Consider the following 23,909-nt stretch of genomic DNA (forward strand, 5'->3'; position numbering starts at 1 on the left):
GAAAAGGGTATTTGAATTTTAGAACATCTGCACTTGATACTTGACTGTAAGTGTTTTATTTATCCTACTGTAGAGTCAACCTATTAGCCAGCAAGACTAGCCAAAAACATTCTGCTCTGCAGTTATGTAGCAGAATAATAGTAAAAAGTAGCACACATTTTGCAGGGAGGGTTGCACATGAGAAATGTCACCCTTATTCCAGAGCATGCAGTGTAAATGGATGAGAAAGAAAGAGTAAAGAGAAAAACAGTGTCACATAAAGATGGAACTGCTTTCTTGAGTTGATAGAGCAGTTATATCTATAGCAGAGCTGGCAATTAGAAGCCACTGGGCAGACTACTCTTTCTTGTGATCTCCTTTAAGAAAACCTGTGGAGTATGTGAACATGCAACAACTGCATTCAGAGCAACTGTGATTTTATTTTTCTGTTAAAAAAAAGAAAAAGTATTATTTCTACTGCTGCAGTGCCTTTGAATGCAGGAGGATGTTCAAGGACTTAATGGCTTTGGTTTTGCAGTATAATCATGTTGTTTTTACACTTCTTTATCTGGATAAGGGGGAAATATTTGATCTTAAAAAGGCTTTAAGAGGTAAAACCAGAGATCAAAACTACCTGCTGTAAGCATAAGGAGAGGTATCATAAGTGGACCCATTTTGTTTTTTGCAATGGTTTTATCAGTGCAAGAAGGCCACTATTGTAACTGTTAGGCTAAAAATGTAATTCAGCTCACGAATTTTACTAACCTAGAGGAAAGAAAAAACAACAGTGGTCACCAGATTATCGAGACGTATTATTAATATTGGATAGCAGGTGAAAAATAGTATCTAATAGTTCATATATGTGCATAACAACGCTTGCATAAAAATGTATGTAAAAGAGACATATGAGGAAAATCTAAACACTTAACACACTTAACAATGTTTGAGGTGTTTTGAAAAGCTGCTTGTGTTTTAACTGAATGGATGTTAGGAATAGTACAAAGAACTATGATCTTTGCTTATACGTTAAGGTTGAGGGTTTTTATCTCCTGACATTTTCTGTAGTACTTTTGGTTAAGAAGGTAGTTGGTGTGTGTCACAATCACAGTCCACAAAAATAAACAGACTGTAGGTGTGTAATACAAATGTTGTACCAATAAAGTATTATCTAATAGAAATTTAAATGTACAAAATTATAATATAAATTTTATTTATAGAATCATAGTATGATTTATGTTGGGAAAGACCTCAAAGATCATCTAGTTCCAACTCCCTTGCCATGGCAGGGAACCTCCCACTAGACCAGCTTGCTCAAAGCCACATCCAACCTGTCTTTGACCATGACCAGAGATGGGGCAGCCACAACTTCTCAGGAGGCCAACCTATTCCAGTGTCTTTCCTCCTTCATAGTGAAGAATTTCTTGCTAACACCTGCTGTCTTTCAATCTGTGCCCATTCCCCCTTATCCTGACACTACAATTCCTGATGAAAAGTCTCTCTCCAGCTTCCCTGTAGGCCCTTTGGATAATGGAAAGTTCCTTTGAGGTCTCAACACAACCTTCCCTTCTCCAGACTGAACAGCCCCAGCTCTCTCAGCCTGGCTTTTTAGGAGATGTACTCCTGTCCCTTTATCGGCTTCATGACCCTCCTCTGGATTTGGTCCAGCACTTAAATGTCCTCCTTGTGTTGGGGACACCAGCACTGGACACAGCATTGCAGGTGGGGTCTCACCAGAGCAGAGCAGAGCAGAGCAGAGGGGCAGAATCCCCTCCTGGCCCTGCTGGCCATGCTGCTTTTGGTGCAGCCCAGGACACAATTGGCTTTCTGGGCTCTGAGCACACACTGCTGGCTCATGCTGAGTTTTCCATCACCCCCAAGTCCTTCCTTCCCCACAGGGCTGCTCTCAATCACTTCTCTGGCCAACCATGATCCAGGTGTAGGACCTTGCACTTTGCTTTGTTGAACTTCTTGATGTTCACACAGTTCCACTTTTCAGGCCTGTCCAAGGTCCTTCTGGATGTCATCCCTTCCCTCCAGTTTGTCACCTGCCCCACACAGCCTGGTGTCATCAGAGAACTTGCTGAGGGTGCTCTTGATGCCACTGTCCCTGTCACTGACAGAGGTGTTGAGCAGTCTTGGCCACAGCACTGACCCTGAGGGGGTCAGTACACTGGTCACTGATCTCTGTGGGACAAGGAGCCTTTGTCCACAACTCTTCCTGTGCAGACATCCAGACAGTTGTTTATCCACCAAGTTCATCCACCAAATCTGTATCTCCAGTTTAGAGACAAGGATACCATGTGGATCAGTGTCCAAAGCTTTGCATGGCTCCAGGTAGGCAATGTCAGTAGCTCTGCTCTGCTCTTGTGCCTTGTGTCAGTTGCTGTGCTGTAGCTCCAGCATAGCTGCTCACCAGGCATGATTTCTGCTTTGTAAAGCCACGTTGGCTCTTTCCCATCACGTCTTTGTTTTCCGTGTGCCTTAGCATGGTTTCCAGGAGAATCTGCTCCATGATTTTGCCTGGCATAGAGGTGAGACCGACCTCTCTGTAGATCCCTGGATCTTCTGCTTTTCCCCTTTTTAAAAATAGGGGTTACTGTTCCCCTTCTTAAGTCATCACAAACTTCACCTGACTGCCACAATTTTTCAAGTATAATGGATAGGGGCTTAGCAACTTCATCTACCACTTCCCTCAGAACTCACAGTATTAAATTTAATGTTTAATTTTCCTTATCCCTGAATTATCCTCTTCAGTATGTTACATCTAGCCCAAAAGAAACGTCTTTACTCCTACCAGGAAGATGCAACCTATCTAGCTGTGTGTAAAGGGTTCTCTCTTATCAAGCTGCTTAATGTCTCTAAACTTACAGAACTTACGTAATTTTTGACTGAACCTAGAAAAATTTCTTATGCCTTTTAAAAAATAAGTGCAAGTCCATAGCATTTTTAATAATATTCATTTGAAACTCTAAAATAATTTGTAATACTTAGCTTTCTTTAGCTATTTCAGAATTGCTTTATTTTTCAAACACAGATTATATTTTTCACACATTTTGCAGCACTTTCTTTTGTTAGAAAGATATGCTTTTTACCTTGGTATTCATTATTATTTGGGCCCATTTTATGAACCCCAGGTGTCTACATTTGCAATTTACATTTGCTTTGCCAAAAGGGCAAATATTGGTGCTAGAATAAAAAGACTCAGAATTAAAATATGAGTTATGGCTATAAAGCTTACCTATATAATTTTCTGTTCACCAATAGCCCATAAAGTAAAATATTACTTGTTCAATGCTATCTGATAACATTTTAAACAGCAATATATCTGATGAGAGTCATGGTAGACTTTCAATGCATACACCAGAGGTCTCTTGTTCTTAACATCTCTTCTCACCAACCATGTTCTTTTAAATGGTGGAACTGCATTTTTCTTTGAAATAAAGCAAGCCAAGATGACCTTTGTAGGATAGCAGCAGAAGCAGGCACTTGATCTGTCTTCTTTGTGCTTCTCTGTGCATCCTGCCAGCTGCACTGGAAAAATTCCGGTTTTTTACATCTTTACATCTAAAGACCACTTCAAACTCATAGGTACAAAACATTTCATTCTTGCTGCCACAAGTGCTGCAATTATAAGAAAGGGATTGAGGATTATAAGGACTAGATGTGAGGACTCTTCAAAGTGGACTAGTAATGTGGGTGGCAATCAAAGTAATGCTTTGGTACGTGGGGCTTTGTGTAATTGACCTGAGCAGAACTTCTGGGATATTGGTGTGTGGGGAACAGAGAGGGAGGAAAGAAAGGAGGGAGGAAGAGGGGGAGAGGGAAAGGGAGAGGGAGAGGAAGGAAAAAGAATTCATGTGTTGTAACCTCCAGAAGACAATGTGAAAGGAAGATCCAGCAAATATAGAAAGCTATTTCATTCCTCTTCTCTTGAGGTTTGGATCAGATTTTCCTTGTATTGTCAAAATCACCATAGAAATAATTATTGAAATATATAAAATCAAAGTAAATACTCCATATCTTTTTTAATAAGGTGGTAACTCAACTGAAAATGCTTTATAGGACAGCCAAAAAGCAAAACCAATCTTCAAAGGCTAAGCATCAACAAGTCTTTTAAAGGAGTGAATCATTTTGACTTTATCTTTGGTTGGAAATTTGTGGTAGCTGTACTGAATCTTGACTGCAGTTTGTTACCTTGCATGACTGAGACAGGCAGTTTCTCCCCCACCCTGCTCACCACTGTGTTTTGCAAATCTGTTTGGAGATGATTTTCTACTCTCTGCACAATATATTCTTCGACTGCAGTTTACAGCTGTAAGGCATCTACTGACTTACTGAGGAAAACAGACCTCTTCAGAATTTCACCTCCAGCCTTTCATTAATACTTCTGTAAGTCATGCCTCTCTTCTGCATTAAAAATAGCAAAACTGACTATGTCTAAGGGAAACCCATGCCACACTTGCAGAGGCATTTTAACAGAATACACAGGAGAGGGACTGGACTGTGAGTAGTAAAAACAGGGTGTTGTGGTACAGAGTACAACATCATATACCATATGGGATGGCCAAATTCTCTTTTAATAGTTCAGTAGTTCTGGGAGTGTAAGTACATTACGAGCATAACAGGCCCAGCTGCTTTGCAGATTGTGCAAAAGCAAAGAAAACTTTCTGTGCCAAAAATATGAGCTAATGGTCTTGTAAGGACAAAAATTTAATAGTCATTGCTTGAAAAAACATCTGCAGTGTTGTGTTTTGGCACATTGAAATAATTATCTCCTTCAAAAGTGCTGGAAATACCTGAGCTAGAGATTTCCTGTTGGGTTTCAGGGCTTTCTTTTTGTTTGTTTGTTTGGGGTTTTTTTGGGTGTTTTTTTTTTGGTGGGGGGGGGTTGGGGAGGGAGGGTTTGTTTTTTTGGTTTTGGTATGGCTTGTTTGACTGTTTGTTTATTTACTTGTTTTTTGAGGAGGGGTGAGGGTGTCTCTCATTGCAGACATTAGCTATGAACTGTGGTCCTTCACCTTTTCTCCTCATGCATTCTCAATTTATGGTATTTGTTAATTTTTTTTTTTTTTGTACTGGAAGGCAGATAGATGGCTTTCTTAGAACTCTAAAATAAGTGACTTTGATTGAATTCAGCTTTAACTGTAAAATAAGTGACCATCTATGGAAACACGTAACATTAGATGACATGGTTTGCTATGAATTTTGTTAAGCAGCTGTCTTGACAATGATCCTATTATGCTAATGGGAGTATGAAATTATTGTTAAAACATTTAATAATTTATTAAAAATATCCTTAGCTACAGTTTTATTCACTTTTATTCACTGTTTGAAATACATTGGTCCACAAACGACTTGAAGGGCTCAGATTTAGATGTCTAAGAGACAGACAAAATTTTTATATATAGAACCAAAAATGAGATAAACCACTATTTTTATATATATTTCTCATGTGCCCATGTAATATTTCATTGAAAGGAATCTGAAAAAAATTGTATTTGCAAATGTTAAGATAAAATATTCTGTTACTTTTAATTAAAATCCTTAAAGATGTTGTGCTGCAGTGCAAGCAGAGGTCATTTAACTTGGAGCAATGAATAATTAAAAGGCAGCCATGTATTCATTTTAAACCTATATGGTTCATAGTAATCACTTTCTCTGTTAACAGAGTTTGCTGATCCATTACTTTTATTTATTAGTGGTATAAGCTCTTATCATGGGCTATCTCCTGTGGTGTGTTCTGCCCAGAACATCCAGATGGAAAAGGTCAAATTGAGTCCCACGAAGCCTTCAGTAGGGTCACTACTGTGAAATATTCTGTGCTCTCTCATTCTTGGAACAGTGTCTGCAGTACTCTTACTTCCAGATGTTAGGTGCAGCACACTAGGAAGGCAAGGGGGAGATGGGAGCTTCTGCATTTAAGACCTCCCAGCTGAAAAAGTTGCAAACTTTTTAATAATAATCATCATTATCTAGAACATTATTTTTATCCAGGCAGATAGTTCAACCTGTTGCATAAACAGAACCTCTTTCTTTCAAAGACAGGACTTATCAACAAAAAGAGTATTGCAGGTATGTCTGAATAAAAAAATGTCTATTGCATTAGTAGGCTTTCTGTTTTTTGAATGTAAAAATGAGTATGCTGTCGCTTCATCTAAAATTTTCTTCTAATATTACATTCGTTCAATATTTAAATTAAAATAAAAATTAATGGATTATGCAATTTATGGTGATGTTTTGAAGCCAAAAGGACTGGTTAGAAGTGTCTACTAAGTTTAATCCTCTAGTTCTGTTCAGCTCTGTATTTTAGTAAGTGTTTCACAGGAGTTAGTACTTCCAGATTAATGTAAATTTTTTGCACATTTCATTTGGGCTTAAATGAGACTTCTGAGCTGTAACCTAAATGGTGCTGAAAAGCTAAAATATGGACGCCATGTAGACTCAAAGTAGTATTTTACCAATAAAATAATTTAAATCAAAAAATCCAACAGCCCAACATGTGGTCTCAAAAAAGATGTATTGGCTGTTCCTGGAGAAGGTCTTTTTGGTTTTAGTACAAAAGGATGTTAAACATTTATTTCTGGAGTCTCTTTTAGAGGGCCAGGGGAAAATGAAGGATGCTCATTAATACTCTGCATAATGAGATGGTTTATTTAAAATCAGAGGAATATATCCAGTGATTCAGACTGGACTTGACAAAAAGAATTGCAATACAATTGTTTATCAGCTCTTAGCAAATACTTTTGGGAATGCTTAATATTTCAAATTATTTTTCAGAGCTATAATATTACAAGGACCTTTTTTCTTCTTTTTGTCTTTTTTTTCCCCACAATAGCTGTTATTAACGTATCTGAAAAGTGTACCCAGGAAACTATTTATGCAAATATGTGATTTTTCTAATCCTACAAAGGAACTTTCAGTCTTCGTGGTAAACATTAATTGGTTTGGGGATGAACATACTTTTAGGAACTTCTACATTCTGTTCACCTTAATAGTTAAGAGCTTGGATAAATATTTAACATTCATTTAAATTAATATGATTTCTAATTAGGCAAATCACTGTATTTGTAGTCATCATGAATGAGTGTTTATATCAAAGATGGTTATGTAGGGACTAAAATCTCTACAATTTTATAGTATTGCCTTTACAGCTGGTTTACAACATGTTTATTCAGAAAACATTGGCAATAGTGGGAGTGCACAGATTAACCATTCCTTACTTGTTGTCAACATGCAGCTATTTCCAATTTTGTTTCCTGTTTTGAGACAGAAAAGCAGTATTAAGCTGGAAGGAGTATTATTGAAACATGTAAACCAAGGATTCGATATTAATTCTGCTGAGTTTTCTACAGGGAAGACTTCTTACCTTTATTTACATGTGTGTTTAAGCATAGAATGCTGATTTGCAATTTGTCTTTTAAATTTCCTTTTTTGTGCCAATGAATTTTAACAAATTTTATGCAGAATTACATATCAAATGCATATTTGACATGCCCGACTTCATCCTTCTTTTTTTTTTCATATCGAACAACATAAATAGTCTGCAGTTGTGGTTTCCAAAATTTTTAATTCCACAAATTCAAATAAATAAAGAATTTGAATATTGTTCTTAAAGTCACACAGGCTAAATCTACAGCATCAAACCTAAATTTGAAGAGTAAAAAAAAGAAAGTAGTATACTTGACACCAGTCTAACAGTAAAGGAAAAATTGCTGATTTCCCATTAAGTCCAAGTTTTCTTTGTGAGTCATGAAATTGAATTTTCCTTGTATTTTATTGCTCAGTCCTTATTCATTTCTTTAGTACTTAAAAGCCTTTTTTTTCCCCCTATTTGTGAGTCTTTTTTCAGTGTTCAGGACAAGCTGCACCAGATTTACTCTCAGCTCTCAGAATCTGTCTCTGAACAGATTCAGGGTGGCACTGGGTTCACTAGGATAGCTGGGTTAACACTGCTGCCCATGGAGTCATGCACTGCACTTGCTATTTCCAGTCCATGGACTGATTTGCTTTGCTTACACAGTGTTGAGCCCGAGTTGCAGTTTGTCTTTCAGCCTGGGTAAGAAGCTGCTTGTGAAATCATTGCATTGCTTGCCAGAGTTAAGACAAGTGTCATCATTCTGTGCCTCTAGATTTGACAAAACAGATTTAATCTCCTTTATTTTTAGTGAAACTATTTATTTTCCTATATTGCCAAATATGAGATGATGTATTTCACATCACTGATTTCCAGTATTTCACTGGAAGTGTGAAATTCTGTTGCCATTAATAAGCAATGCTGACTTGTTTCAATAAATATTTTAGAACAGTTACGTTTCTGTTACAAATACTATTTGAAGTTGCTTTTCTCAGAAGGATTTCTTTTGCTTGTTTGTTTCTTTATTTTCTCAGGGTTTCTGTTTATCATAATTTTATCAGGACTCTTTTGTGTGTGACAAGAACTGTAATTGTACTATTCATCATGCTATGAATACATGCTACATATCTGCCTCCATGTCTCTCTCTGATCTTCCAAACAGCATCCCTATCAGACTTCCTCCAAAAGGGTTCACAGGGGAATTACTGCAGCTGTGTTAAATTCTTAAAGGGGAATATAGTGCTTGCTGTAATTTCTTTTTTCTCTTTATTCCTTCATGGAAGAAAAGTTTTTAAAAAACTATTTTGAATGTGGGCCTCCCAGTTTGCTTTCCCTGAACTGGTAATTCAGAATGATGATGCTGAGCTTTCGTGGCCTTGTTAGATTCCCAAGAGCCCAACATAGTCCTCAATTTTCATTTACGTGTTTATTTCCAGCCTAACGTGGTGTTCAGTCTACTTCAAAATGTCAGAGACCAGTTGACTAGTGCCTTTCATTGAAATTTAGGCATTTTTAATTCCATTTATGTACAGAGGCTAAGATGGAATGTACTGCATCCAGCTGTGGGGTGCTCAGCGCAGGAAGGACATCAACCTGGTGGAGCAATGCCAGAGGAGGGCCACTGAGATATCAGAGGGATGGAGCAACTCTCCTGTGAGGAAAGTCTGAGAAAAGTGGAATTGTTCAGCCTGGAAAAGAGAATGCTCTGGGGTGACCTCATTACAGCCTTCTAGTACCTGAAGGGAGCTACCAGAGAGATGGAGAGAGACTTTGCAAAGGCATGTAGGGACAGGACAAGGGGAATAGCTTCAAACTGAAGAGGATAGGTTCAGATTAGATCTCAGGAAGAAATTCCTTACTGTGGGAGTGGTAAGGCAGTGAACAGGCTGTCCAGGGAAGCTTGGGGTGCCTACCTCCTGGAAGTGTTCAAGGCCAGGTTGGATGGGGCTTCTAGCAGCTGGATCTAGAGGAAGGAGTCCCTGCTCTTGGCAGGGGGGTTGGAATTGGATGAACTTTGCGACCCTGTCTAACCTAGGCTGTTCTGTCACTCTGTGTTAGTGTACTCTAAAGAATAGTACTACTTTGCTGAAGCTGCTACTGATGTATTCTGTACCCAAAACTTCGTGGTGGCAACAACAACTTCATGAGTGTAGCTTTGCTTAGGATGGAGTTGATGCCTTGGATGCCCTAACACTGGCAGACTTCACACCAGCCTTGTCCTTTGCTGGTGCTGCAGGGTGGGTGACTGAGCTGCTGAGACACCACTGTGAGAGAAAGCTGAACTTTTAATCTGCATGGAAGTTTGTATTTACTCAAATATTGAATTTATCTCTACTGCTTTGTTGGATTATTTTAGCATAAGCAGACATTATTTATTAATACAGCTTCATATATGGAGGTGATAGTGCATACATTGTAAAAAAACTAATAAAACCAGCCCACAACCCAATTGCAAGACTGAGACGACTCCTGTAGCTGTGGTTTCACAAAACAGCTACAGCTTGGGTATTATGCAACTTCATGAAGCACTTTGTCTGCAAAAGCATCTGTGTTTTTTCTCAAGCAGAAAGAGGTGTAGGTGGCATGTCCATGTTGTGAAGGTGGGAAACTGCAGGATGTTGCAGATGCCAAAAGCTTATGCAGGTTCAAGCAGATATAGGTGTGTTCACAGTAGATAAGTATGTCAAGATCTGCTTAATACAAAATCTGCTGAGAAGTTCTTGAGTTAGAAATTGTTTGAGAATGGGATAAGGTTCTACACAAATATTTCTGTGTGACTTTTCTAGTGTTCTTGCTTGAGCACCTGCTTTTTGTAATTTTTCACAATATTCTGCTAAGTAGATCACTTGCCTCGCCTGCTACAGCTTTTCTTTTGCTTTCTTTTGGCAATCTTTTAGCTTACAGAACTTGATAAACTTGTTTCTAGTCTAATTTTGGTTCTGTTTCTTCTTGACCTGGAAGCTGTATTCTCTGGGGGTTAGGGGAAGGGAAGGGGACAGGTGGCACTGTAGGGAAGTTTGCTGTGGCAAAATACAAAATATATGACCATGGATTGACTAAAGCTGAAATATAAGCACCTGAGAAAAGGTTCTTACTCTGCTGTTATGCAGCTTTAACTGTAAAGTGAGATACTGGCTCTCTCACTGTTAACAGGGACCTCTGCTTCATTTGTTTTTAGCTCTGCAGTAATTTGGGATTTGGTAAGGAAAAAGCTACTTGTATGTCCTTAGATATCAGAGAACTGATCATAGAATATTCTGCGTTGGAAGGAACCCACAAGGATCATCAAAGCCAACTCTTAAGTGGATGGCCCATGCAGGGATCAAACCCACAACCCTGGCACTGTTAGCAGTCTGATCTTACCAGCTGAGCTAATCTCACATTGCTCATATCTATTGAACACTCATTTTTGTCAACAAAGGACTTAAAATTGTACAGGAAATAATAAGCTGAAGTGATGTGAATGTAAATACTTTGACAGCTTGTCTGGAAGATTCTGGTACTTGTTATAGCAAGTGAACAATTTCTTGTAGGATTAGAGATGCAATCATGAGATATTAGAACTATTGATATAGCATATTTCCCAGTTTTTTACTTACAAAGTAAAAGTAAGAGGCTGCAAGAGCAGCCTCTTCACGGTACAGCTGATAGCTGCTTTATTCCGAATTACCTATATATTCTTACGTCTTGTAAGGTAGTTAATTTTTTGCATATTTATCTATGTCAAATTCTGCAATTTTTTGGAATTGCTTTAAAAATAAAGTGAATTTAAAAATTAAGACATTGTGATTCCACTTATTTTGCCCACCTAATTTTGTCCATTTCACTAGTAATTTCTTTAGTTCAAAGTAAGAATTAGTCTTGTGACATGTTTTGATTTTGGTTGATTTAAAATTAAGTTCAGCATCTCTCCATAACTATTCCTTTTCTAGTAGACTTACAGCAAACTATTAAATCTCATAGCTGCACACTGCTATGGTGTAGTACTAAAGAGTAATATATTAATTTTACCTATTCCATCTCAGAAGTAATATCACCTAAGTTGCATTCTTCTTATGCAGCTTAATTGAGAGCTACTAGCCTCTGCAGAAGCAGGTAAATAAAAACAAAAAAACAAAAACCCAACAACAACCACAAAAAAAATCCCAAAACCCGAAAACAAACAAACAAACCAACCAGAAATCTAACTTGTAAATCCATGTGAAGCTTTGAAAAATATAAAAAACCGTGCAAATGGCTGGACATACTAGGAAATACTACTATTTTTTACTTCTGTGAACTTAAAAAATTATGAATCTTTAAGTGTATATTAATTTCCTTTCTGTAAAACTATTTGCTTTTTTATTTAAAGGTTGCAACAAAGATTAACTATTGTCTCAGTGGATTATATATTCACTGAATATTGATAACTTGTTGCTGCATTTCACACTGCCTTTAAATAGAAGGAAAAACAAATGTGGTGAAAGATTTAATGTAAGGAGGCAACAAAGCTCTCCATAGATGAATTTTTGGATGTGGATTAGATAGTCACACAAAAAAAGAGTGTTTGTAACTAGTTGTAGATACGCTCTTCAGAGAAGTTTAGGGATACAAGTAAGAAATACAAGTACATGTTACTTTCTGTGTCATGTTTTAATGTAATGATTACAAAGTTAGATTCTTGGAATGAGATCCTGGCATCCAGTGAGAAATAGGGAGTTTTGAGTATTGATCTAATCTAGCTAGGGCGTTTGCCCGCAAAAGGGCTTCAACAGAGGAGGTAAAAACTAGACAAAACTTACAAGGTACAGCTCAAATTGGCTGCTTTTGATAATCATATGACTTTTTCTTGGACGAGGTTCTGAAGTTCCTTTAAACAGGAACTGCAGTTTGACCTCAGTGGAAAAACAATACTTTATGCTATATTTTTAAGCAATTTTATATAAGAGTTTGGTAACATTGAGGATGCTGTAAGATACCTTTGCATTGCGAATTGTTAGCAGCTTCAGTGGGGTTTTCTTTTGGTTGACTTTTTTTGGGTTTTGTTTGGTTTTTGTTTGGTTGGTTTTGTTTTGTTTTGGTTGGTTTTTTTGTTTCGGGGTTTTTTTGGGGTTTTTTTTTTGGTTTTTTGGGGGGGTTTTGTGGTTTTTTGGTTTTTTATTTTTTGTTTTTAATTGGGATTGAATAGTATTTTTTTCCTTTTCACCTGAACACAATAGTACTGATTAATTCTCCATACTCTACTAGTTGCAGCACAGAATTTCTGGGTCCGGATGCATGTTGGTAAGGGTGTAATTTTAGGGGTTTTTTTAATTGTATGTAATTACTCTCACACCTGGCTACCATGAGAAACTTTACATTTTCTCTAACAATATAATATGCTGTGTACTTCCAGTCGAGGACAACAGGGAGGAAAGTTGTCTCCAAACTGATGCTTAGTCTCAGTTCACTTACAGTTCTATCTTACAAATGTCACACAAACCATATTCCTGTTTAATCTTTGTGAAATGGGAATAAAATTTCATGTAACATTACTGTAGATCCTACTTAAGCCTTTAATTCAGGTGTTTTGTCTGCTCCTTGTGAGATGTGCTCTTACATATACCTGCTTTTTCTTTGCAGCTTTCTTTTCCTCTCAGGAATCAGAGACTAATCAAAACACTAATCCATTGATTCACTTTGGCTTCAATTTATATATTGTCTTGCTCTAATGATTCCAGAGTACAATCAATGTTTTGTTTCACACTCCTGTCTTAAAATCTAGTGAAATTGCCTCATTTCCTGCTCCTAGTAACAACTACCTGGTCTGTTGTCATTTTCCCTTTGGCTTTGTTTTATTCTCTTGCTTTAATTTTCTCTTGCTAATCCAAACCTGAAAGCTGTTGAAGCAGAGAGAAATGCATTATTTTGCTTGTCTGTGAGACCTCTCAAGCAGAGATGTCAAGACATCATGTACTTCTCTATAAAGATTTGGATTTTGGTGGTATGAGGAAAGTACCCCAATTCTTTCCTACCATTCAATTATATGTTTCTACACTCTTTCAGTATTCCAGTTACTAATTTTGAGATTTGAGAAAACCTTTTGAAATAGAGATTTCCTATGCATTAATAGAAATTCTTATGTATGTATTCTACAGGTGCTGTTGGTGCTCATTGTACCCCTAGTTTGAGCATTAGTGAAAAGCTTGAGTGCCTACAAAAAAAATTTAAAAGGACAAGAAATCAGAAAATAATTTTCAAACAGTAAGCTGGAGGTGAAGGACAAAAATAATATCTACATTAAATTTGCTTTATCGAAGTTTATTTTTTTGTGCTTACTGTGAAGCGAAGATACACAGTTGTCAATATAAAAACAAACAAAAACCAAACCATCTGAATGCTCCATCCATGCTGTCTTAGATTTCTAAGACAGAAGCATGGAACTGACATATTAAATTATTTAATTTCAGGATAAAATATTTTGGGTCTGTCCATGTGCTGACAGATTGTTCAATTCCTTGGATTTTGGCTGAGAAATCCAACTCCATCCCCACTGGGCACCTAATATTGTTGTCCAGTACCAAGCCAGAAAGAGGATAAGAATAAACTAATATCCTGGTTCATTCAGGGGTGTCGTGCTGGATTCTACAGAGCTTGAAGCCTCAGGATATTGCTAGCAGAGTGGAAAGAAGTGGGCATCTCTGCAGAGCTCTAGTCCAGTTAATGGAGTTCCTCAGGCTATAAAATTATGTATCCCCAATATTTGTACATGTGAATCAAGTCTTGCTTAATTCCAGAATGGAAAAAATGGACCATTTCTGCAAAGCTAGAGCAGCTTTTTATTTTTTCCTTTTTTTTTTTTTTAATTAATATTCTCTCTCTTACTTCCATAGAAGATGCATTGTGAAACAGGGGCTGTTTTTTTCTCACCGTACTTTTTTCTTTTTAACTACAAGAGTTTCACTTTGTTAGTTACGGGTTCTTGTGCTGCTTTTCCATCTTATTTGAATTTTACCTTCTGGGACAAAAAAGGAAAAGAAAAGAACAGTACACAGAATCACAACTTGTGGTGGGAATGAATCTGGACAGACAAACTGTGTTGTTGTGTCAGAGCCATTTCATGCTGGATTTGTTTTACAAACGGAAAAGTGACAAAAAAATTTTTGATGTGTACTACACATTTGCCCAGAAGGCATGAGATAAATTCTGTAGTCATTAACTTGAAGGGCAATTCATAACAGACTTTCCTGTTACTCTCTTGAGATAATTTTTGTCCTGCAATGCATAATTTATCTCTTTCTTTGCTTGCCAAAGAGTTTCTTTGGTTTATGTTGCATCCATCCATTCTGTAACTCTTATAGTTTCATAAAAGATGAAAGGATGCAGTAGGATATTTAGATATTTATAGGCAGACTCTACTATTGACACAAATCCATACTAAGCTTGCAGAGGGATGCTTGAATTTCAGGCTTACTGTCCAGAACTTGACTGTCTTTTCCTCGTCCCTGTTTCCTTCTGAGAAGTTCTCTCTGACTTAGTTTGCTTATGTAATGGAAAGTGATAATGAGAGCTCTTTCACCTGTAAACTGCCATTCTTGCAATGAATTTTGGTACAAATGGGGTTTGTTTACCCTTACTCTGAAATTTTTCAAGAGGTCTTATATGCTGTACCCTGGAGGGGACGTGTGGGATGTGACAGTTACTAGAGTTCAACTGTACATTTCAGCTGCTAGAATAATATTTTAAATCCTTATTATCTGGGGGACTTAATGTCTGTCTTTTAACGGTATGTTTTTTCTTTATTCTTTCTTTGGAGAAAAATCAAAATAGAAATTTAAATGCAACATGATACTCGGCTTTGAATACTGAATAAATTACTTGTTCTTTTGGTCTTTTAGAGAAAAAGTACTGTAAAGTTTTTTCAAAGATGTCTGAAAGCTCTCTGAATGATGCTAATTTGCATGTTTGCTGGTTTTAGGAGAAGGAAAGCACTAAACTGAATTGCTGCATATGAATTTTTATGAATTTTGTATTACGCAACTCAGCCTACTGTAAAAGCAGTGAAAACTGGAGTGCTTTTTCATTTTATGATGGTTTCGCTTTTATTATTTACTTTTTACTACTGGGCACATAAGTGTGTGACTAGTTTGACTGAATAGTGAGTCACAGCCTTCAATAGTGCCTTTCACTTTTTTTGCAGGTAATATGTGGCTCATATACCTAAAAATAGTCTTAGTTTGAAATCAGTAGTATCAGCACCAAACTATTGAAAGCAGGAAGCAGAAATGCAAGCTTCTGTGGTATAATGGCAACATCTGGTTTCATTTCAGATGTACTGGGGTAACCCTCCAGAGCATCACAGATCTCCATAAGGACCCCAAGCAATAGCACAGGTTTTTATTCATGCACCAAAGTTAGCAACACTTCAGTTACTGATTACTTTATGTACATCCTGAGAGGCTGTAAATGACAGAGATCAGTTTTTAAATGTGTGCTTACTTCCTGTGGTATCTGTTGTAGTTACATGTAGCTTAGAACTGCAATTGTTCAACTAGGTACTGAGTGAAAGGCAGTTTTCAGGAAGGGCTTTGAATTGTCGTATGAAAAGCTTTCTCTACCAAGTAAAGCCACCAGTGGTTTCATGCCCTATAAAAAATCAGTGGAAAAAGAAGTCTTGAAGACTAGAAAAGATCTATCAATGTAGAATCTAAAAACAGAATAATGGGAGGTAGACGAAAACATCAAATAAAGTGTCTGAGTTCTTAAATGCTTTTAACTGGAAACTAAGCAACTTTTCCTCTTCCAGCAAATGCTGTTTCAGGATTGTTTTGGAGGATTTCAGATCTTATGGAAAAATATTCATGAGAGGACATAATACAAGAGAGAATTTGCTTCTCAGAGTCTCTTTTACGTTTAAAAATTGTCAGAAAAGTGTGCATCAAACTTAGGATTCCAGGTGTGTAATATCACCTATACAGAGAATGCATATTTAAATCTAGAGTGTTTGAAAGGTCAGAGCTAAAAGATACTCTGCAGAAGTTTTGGGTTCAGAAGCTGTCATGTTGAAGCTAAAGTTGAACAATTTTGTCTCCTCATGCACTGGAAAGCAAAGCATAATGTTGAAGAATTACACTTCACTTACAATGATATTACCAAGTAAACCCTGGAGGGAAAGAAAGGGAATTTCATTCTAGACTGTTTCAAGTTGTATTTCTCTTGTATTCAGGTGATGAGCTAGCAAACTAGCCATCCCTATCATGGCTGTTGTCATCATTTTATTATGATTATTTTATTACGTTGACAAGAAAAAAGAAATAATGGTCAAAAAAATTGGATGCTTCAGTTCTGGGGAGGACAAACTGATAGCGGAGAGTGGTTTTGTTTTTCTGTGCCTTCTCTGAGGCAAACTTTTCTCACCGTTCTCACTCTGGCTGTCATGCAGGTGGTTGACCAGATTGACACGCTGACATCCGACCTGCAGCTGGAGGATGAGATGACAGACAGCTCCAAAACAGACACCCTGAACAGCAGCTCCAGCAGCACAACAGCCTCCAGCTTGGAGAAGGTGAAGGTGCGGGGGAACGCGCCCCTCATCAAGCCGCCCGCGCACCCCTCGGCCATCCTCACCGTGCTGCGCAAGCCGAACCCTCCTCCTCCTCCGCCGCGGCTCACGCCCGTCAAATGCGAGGAGCCGCCGAGGCCTGCCCTGGCCAACCCCGTCAAGACCAACGGCACGCTGCTGCGCAACGGGGGCCTGCCCGTGGCGCCCGGGCGCATCCCCAATGGAGACATGTGCTGCGTGCCCAGCAGCAACCTGGAGAAGGTGGTGATGCAGCCGCTGGTGCACAGGGCCGAGAAGGAGCGGTGTGCTCAGCCCGGGGCGAGGGAGAGGGTTCGGTTCAGTGAGAAGGTGCAGTACCACGGCTACTGCCCCGACTGTGACATTCGGTACAACATTAAGAACAGGGAAGTGCACTTGCACAGCGAGCCGGCCCGTGTTGCGGGGAAGCTGCCGCACCAGTGCCCTCCTCTGCCGCCTCCACCACCTCCGTTGCCTCCGTTTCTTGTGGAAAATGGAGGGTTGGGGATAAGTCCCAGTAATAGCTTTCCTCCTCCGAGACCTGCGACTGTGCCTCCGCAAACTGCGCCAAAACCCCAGAAGACCATCTTGAGGAAATCAACCACTACAACAGTGTGAAGTATGCCACTTGTAATAACTCTTTGTTTTTTCCTATATAGAAACATAAATAGGTAATGAGCACTTTCTACTTGAGCAATAAAAAGACCCAATGTATTACACTCTGTGCCCAGTGAAGTGGCATAAAAATCACATGGTAAGTACAAAGAGGAATACTTGTTGATCTTATTTGTACTCACCAAAAATAACAATTATGGCAAAGGGTGCTGAAAAAAATACTCATTCTTTAACACATGGGTTGTAAACTTCTGTAGCAGTTTCTTACTGGTAGCATCGTTGAAAAGGCAGTGGAAAGAAAGTTCCATGTGAAAATACTGAGCAGTGATTTGTGATAGATTTCAGTCTATCTGACGTAGGGGAACAGCCATTTCTCCTGGGTTTTGGGACTTTTGAAATGTCTTTTGATGAAGCAAAGTGGATAACCAGATAACAGCCTTTGACTGAATTCTAACAAATGCTTTTTTCTTTTCACCAGTGCTTGAGTGAGCACACTGTATGTGGGCTGGTGCAGTAGAATGTAATCAGTGGACTTCGAGCAGCTTGGTCTCTGGTGGGGAAGAAATAATTGAAATGTGTGTTGGCATGGCTCTGGAAAACTGAGTCGCATTTTCTTTCTGACTTGCTGTTGCAGTGCGTTACTACCAACATAAAGTACAGAGTTTTCAGATGAGCAGTCCCATTAAGTTTCCCCTGTTACTCCGTCTGCAAAATGGTAGTGATATTTTATCTCATTGTGCAATGGCAGTAGGCTGAAAAAACAAAGCCCAGTCCTGTGTTTTTCACAAAGGATTTGTCTGGTGTAAATCTCTTTTTGAAGGCGAAGAAAATATTGCCTGAAGCCTTCAGGGACATCCACTTAATTCATGTAAAGAGCTTTGAAGTTGAAAAGCTCTGTGCAATTATGAAGCATTAACATGCAAAACAAGATATTTTACATTTTATCACATTTTGATGGTGAACCCAATTAATATTCTTACTAGCTGAAAAAAAGTCCTCAGTGTTTTTAATTATTTTATGAAAGAACATCCTTTTATTCTCACAAAGAGAATTGCAGGGACTTAGAGTTTAAAAAAATATCCAGTCAGTGAAGAAAGTCTGATAATAAATCTGTTATTTACAAAGCTTGTGCCAGATTAATCTCAATGGCCAACAGAAAATGCTATATATTGAAAAAGCATGCTTATTTCAGCTGAAATGTAAAAGGTAGTTTATAGCAAACCAGACGAAATGAGACAAAATAGATTTTAAATTTTAATTTCTGATTACATCTAAAGTATTAAACAGATATGTATGTTTCCCTATATACATATTATAGTATTTAAACTGCAATAATAAGAATAAGCATAACAAAAGTTCCATCAGATGACTACCATTCTTTGCAGTAAGCAAAGAAGTTACTTGGTGCAAATACACATTCAGGGTCTAAAGTTTCATGAAGTATTCCCTGCATCAAAGGCAAAGAAAGGAAATCATCTTAAATTCTTAATCATGCTTTCCCCTCATGCCTCCCATGTGTTTTTCACTATGCACTTTGCATTTGTCATTGTTTGACTGTACTTAATCCCACGGGAGCTGTTGCCAAGCGCAGTCAGTTCAGGCACTTGCAGCAGGAGGCAGTAACTCGTTCTGCATCTCTGTGAGATCTTTGCTGCCCCAGTGAGGGTGTTGGCACAAGTGTTCTGCTCATGTGCTGGGACCTCACAGTACCTCCCTTGCTTATATGCTGAGAATTACATTTAAAATCACAGGAACAATGTGTGGACATATCCACATTGCATAGGTGCATGCCTGGAAAATGCCTGCTCTCCTTACTTTATCACTACTGTAGAGATCACATACCTGTTACAAGCTAGTTTAGTATTTTTTTTTCAGTCTTAAATGAATCTTTTTCATTCTAAAAGATAATGCAAATCAAATATTGCACATAAAATGTTAAAGAAGGTAACTCTGAGTCATTTTAGGGGGGTATGGACTGCTGCACATGTGTTATCTCACTTGGCTTAATTTTCCCAGTATGAACTTACCTCTGATAACAGAGAACAACATTTCCCCTCTGGGCTTGTCAGAGTCTCATGAACATGTTAGCACCTCCAAACTGGATGCTGTACTCAATGGCTATGCACTGATACACATGTAAATCTCAGTTTTGTTGCAGTTCTCAGCTCTGGAAAGCTTAAGCAGCATCTGAGTTTCAACAGTTAATGTTCAGTTTTGGTACCCAATATCTTCCATCTCATACTTTGTCTTCTCCTTCAGAAATGCTTTCTTGTCTCTTTCCCCACACCTCCTGAATATCTTCATATGATGTGGCTGTGCCATGAAAAGATGCACCTTTTCAAATGCAGTGCTATCTTTGGCCAGAAATGCAGTTTCAAAATGTGATAGAAAAACATTGTTTTTCTGCAAAGTGTGATAACTCAGGCTTTCTTTGGTACAACGTGTTCCAAGGGCTCTATTAAATTGTAGTACAAATGTTGAATCAATTATGTTTTAATGAGAATGTCTCTGGCCTGTGTCCTATTGTAAGGTATTTTTATCAGTGTAATAATTTCACATTAATAACATGACAGAATAAAATTAAGGTTAAAATGAGTAAACTTGCAAAACATGGAAAACAATTAACTTCAAATTTTGCAACACTGTCTGGAAACTGCTTATAGAAATGGCATAACAGCAGATGCAATACTCTATTCAGCCAGCACTATTTCATACATTTATATTGGAATGTAAGCTCTGTGAGGCATTTTTGAACACCTACAACACCTCACTGAGGAAAACCCAATAAATTAACCCGAACTGGACAGGAGTTCTCTGACTTTGTAATGTAAATGTCATGTTCCTGACATTATATTTAGTGCTTTGCAGAGATATTAATATCTGAAAAAAATGAAACTCCAGTAACAGTACTCAAAGCTTTAATTCAATGTTTGCTATCATTTCCGTCTGCTGTCTCGTTTTGATTCCCCTAAGGTATTTTATATTTGAACTGTCCAGATCTAGACTTCTCAAATGCAAATAGGAGAAGATGGCTTTTATCAATTTAAAGAAGGGGACAAGCTTGGCACAATTAAAATAAGCAACGAAAATTGCTTAATTTGTAATAATGGCATTCATTAATAAATGCTAACACATGAATGCATTGTAAGAAAGGAAAACTAGGAGAGTAAAATCCAATTACAGCAATATTGAAGGACATAGATAGGGATCTTCAAAAAGATCATGTATCTTTCTATCACCTAGTAAAAGTCACTGTTTTTCTTCTCTCGTCTTCTGGAGTTGTTACACCTTTCATCACATCGTCCATTTTTCTTAAAAACAAGAAAAAATACCAAATCTTCATCAGTGCTTTTATTATTAGATCAATATTTTATTTAAAATGTGACGTAAAATAAATGAAGTACACTACAGCTCTTTTATTAGCTTTCTTCAGATAACTTGCTTATTGGTTTTGAAGCAGACAGCAGCATGAATTCTTTAATTACAAGAGAGATTTGTATGGATCTCTGCTCAGATCCCTTTCTTTCCATGTTCTCATTACAGCTTTCCTTTCAGTGATGCTGCAAACAGTAATTTCACATGTGGATATAAAATCATGCCATGGTTGCTGCATCACTTTCTGATGTGGTCTCAAAGTGGGCATGAGCACAGGGCACATATTTTTTCAGAGGCAGCATTTCTCATACCCCATTTGTATATATGCTGTGAGCCACACTTTTTCAGGGGCTGGATGTGTGTGTATAGAAGCAAAATACCTGTCCACTGCTCACACTAGTAATATTGAAAGCATAATGCTCACAGGTGCAGTAAGGTCTTGCAAGTAAGGTATGCACAAAGGCATGTGGTAGAATAAATGTCTATGGTAAACCATGCTAAGCACAATATCTGGAATACTCAGTCTGAAAAATATATGGCACCTGTTAAATAATCACACTGTATTTTGTAGGGAAATTCGTAGTCTATCTCATGCAATATTTACATGCTGTGGCCTAAAATTCCTGTATGTGTAAGCACAGACCATAATTGTAGCAGCAGCAGCACTGGTGCTACTGGCTCAGTGTCCTGCAGAGCAGTGCATGAAAACTGCAGTACAGCCTCATCTTTGGTAGTAGTTACATGCTGATGGTTTTCAGTTGGGAAAAAGTAGGGATTTTATCTCAGTGGCCTGTTTTAGGGTGGGTGCTGAATACTCCAAGGGAGCAACGTTCTCCATCAGTCTTAATTTTGGCAAAGTATCTGTAGTAATCCATCTTGGGATAGCTCTGGGAAGCACGAGCCAGCTAACTTTAATTTCTGTTCCTGTATGATTTGACATGTCTCTAACTCAGGCTAGTCAAAGAGCTCTCCTGTTAGCTGAGGCTGGAGCTGCTGGGATAAATGACCTGACCACGTGTCCTGCTGCAGTAGAGAGACCCATGCTTGAGTCAACCTGGGCAAGTCTGCTCCTGCTCTCTGTGTCTCCACACCTTTTCATGTATGGCAGTGTTCTCCTTACCACATGGTGGGAGGGTTTGGTTAAGAAACTACACCTGCACTGTGTTGATCAGCTGGGCTGTATTGTTTCAGTGGTGAAGCAGGTGGGATCATGGCTGTATTTAAGGTGCCTAGTCTTTTGCAATGTTGAATCTTCGAAAATTTTGGATCAGAGTTTTCTTACTTTTGAGGTATTCATTCTCCTGTCAGGTTATAAAAATGAGGGTGTCTCATGCCGGTATGATGAAGGTGAGCTAGAGCTTCATGTTTTGAGTGACTGTGTTTGTTATTGCAGGACTGTGTGTCTTTTGTCGCATGAAATGGTTTATACAGACAGGTGAGAAAAAAGTAAAACATAAATTGTACCCATTAGCCAACCAACAGCAGTGCTTTGATGAATGAGTATGACCAGAATCGTTCTGCTGCCTTGCTTGGGACAGACAAAGAGCAAAGCTCCAGGAATTGCTGCATCATCTCCTCAAGAGAAGAGGTTTTTTCTTTAATTCCTGAAATATTGAATGTGTATACTGGGATTCTTTAAGGAACTTAGCAAAACCTACCTCATTGTTGGTTGTAAATTATATTCATAAAAAGAAATTATGTTTTTATAAGAATTTTCTGGTATGAGATCTGTCCCTGGATGTTGGTTGTCTGATGTTTTGACTAACTTATTATGCTATCTTTCAAGCAATAATGGAAAAAAATTACATAAGAAGGAAAAATAATAGGCAAATTATGAAAAAAGAGCTTTAAACAGATGTGTTTAAGTGTATTCCTCAGTGGTGCTTACATGATGATAACAACATCAATCTGAAAGCTTGTTTTCCTTTACATAGAATTCTTACTGTAAACTTAATCTTGAATCATACTGATGCAAGAAAAAAGCCAGTCAGTGAGAGAATTTCTCATAGAAGTGTTTGTTTCCTTTCCAGTTCAACACTGATTTTCATCAAAGTTACTAATATATGTCAATGTCCTTCTTGGATAAATTAGCATGTGAAAATCAGAACCTTTTTATAGTATGTCTTTGTATAAATCTCTAACGCCTACAGAGTATTTTGGTTTTCCTTTTTTGCAAATAGTGATGGTTGTAGACTGGAGCTAAAAATTATATTGTCTATATCCCTGTACCCTGTCAAATTGAGTTTAAAATTCTCTCAACAAATCCTGGTAACTCCTGAGCTAAGATCCTTTTCCCTATTTGTTGCCAATAGGCTTGGTGTTGTATAAATTGACCTGTGGTCAAAACCCCCAAAAATTCTGCTGGTCACATCAGTCTCTAAGCCAGATAGTATTCTGCATGATTTTTCCTATTTCTTACCCCATCATTCCCTGCAACTGGCAAGACAGAGAGAACATGACTTGTACTCCACATCCCTTGGCCAGTTGTCCCAAGGCCCTTCTTGACTCTGCTACCTTCCTGATGGGATTTTATTGCTGCCTACCTGAAAAGCCAAGGGGGACTAACAATCAGTGGGCCATACCAGCCTGGGAAGTTCCTTGGTGATGTCTCTTAGATGGGCCTCAGGGAGACAACACATCTCCCTGTGGGTTGGGTCTGGTCAGCACATTGGACCCTCCATTCCTCTCAAAAGGGAGTCACCAATGACTACTACCCTTCTTTTTTATTTAATTGAGGAAGTCATGGTGTGGGGTAGGCTGCCCTGCCCCAGGCAACCCCTCCATCCCAGAAGAGCCTTTATCCCAATTCTCATTTCCCTGGTCCCCAGATTCCAGGGCCTCATATCAGTTGTATAAGGACACCTGTGAAGATGAGGCGGGTTGGGAGGGGACCAATTATGGGTCAGGAGAAGAGTGAAGTCAGCACCTTGACTTGTAGGAGCGCAAAATTTCAGCTCTTTGAGAAGTTACTCAATAGGCCATTGTGAGACAAGGGAGCAGAACAGGAGTGGCAGATCAATCCATGGAGTACAGGAGCCTTCATTCCCC

General features: G+C 38.3%; 1 protein-coding gene and 1 long non-coding RNA gene across 8 annotated transcripts in view; one reads left to right on the forward strand and one right to left on the reverse strand.

The window, feature by feature from the left end:
* PRR16 (proline rich 16) overlaps positions 1–23,909 on the forward strand; it is a 141,236-nt gene that overhangs the window by 79,080 nt on the left and 38,247 nt on the right. For 4 of the 7 annotated variants that reach the window (XM_085042292.1, XM_085042291.1, XM_085042290.1 and 1 more), the window contains exons 2-3: positions 16,734–17,490; positions 22,255–22,296. In XM_085042292.1, coding sequence (XP_084898418.1) covers positions 16,734–17,489 — 756 coding nt within the window. In that variant the 3' untranslated portion in view covers position 17,490; positions 22,255–22,296. Of the gene's footprint in view, positions 1–16,733; positions 17,626–22,254; positions 22,297–23,909 lie in introns of all 7 variants that reach the window. The other 3 variants (XR_014846744.1, XM_085042288.1, XR_014846743.1) reach the window with 2 other exon arrangements.
* On the reverse strand, positions 16,594–17,193 carry LOC146424478 (uncharacterized). The gene is made up of 3 exons (XR_014846745.1): positions 17,082–17,193; positions 16,919–16,997; positions 16,594–16,772 (listed from the first exon to the last, which is right to left on the reverse strand). It is a non-coding gene; the product is annotated as an uncharacterized LOC146424478 (long non-coding RNA).

This window comes from Lichenostomus cassidix, chromosome Z (genome assembly GCF_008360975.1).
Source record: "Lichenostomus cassidix isolate B80296 chromosome Z, HeHo_3.0, whole genome shotgun sequence".
Lineage (NCBI taxonomy): Eukaryota > Metazoa > Chordata > Aves > Passeriformes > Meliphagidae > Lichenostomus > Lichenostomus cassidix.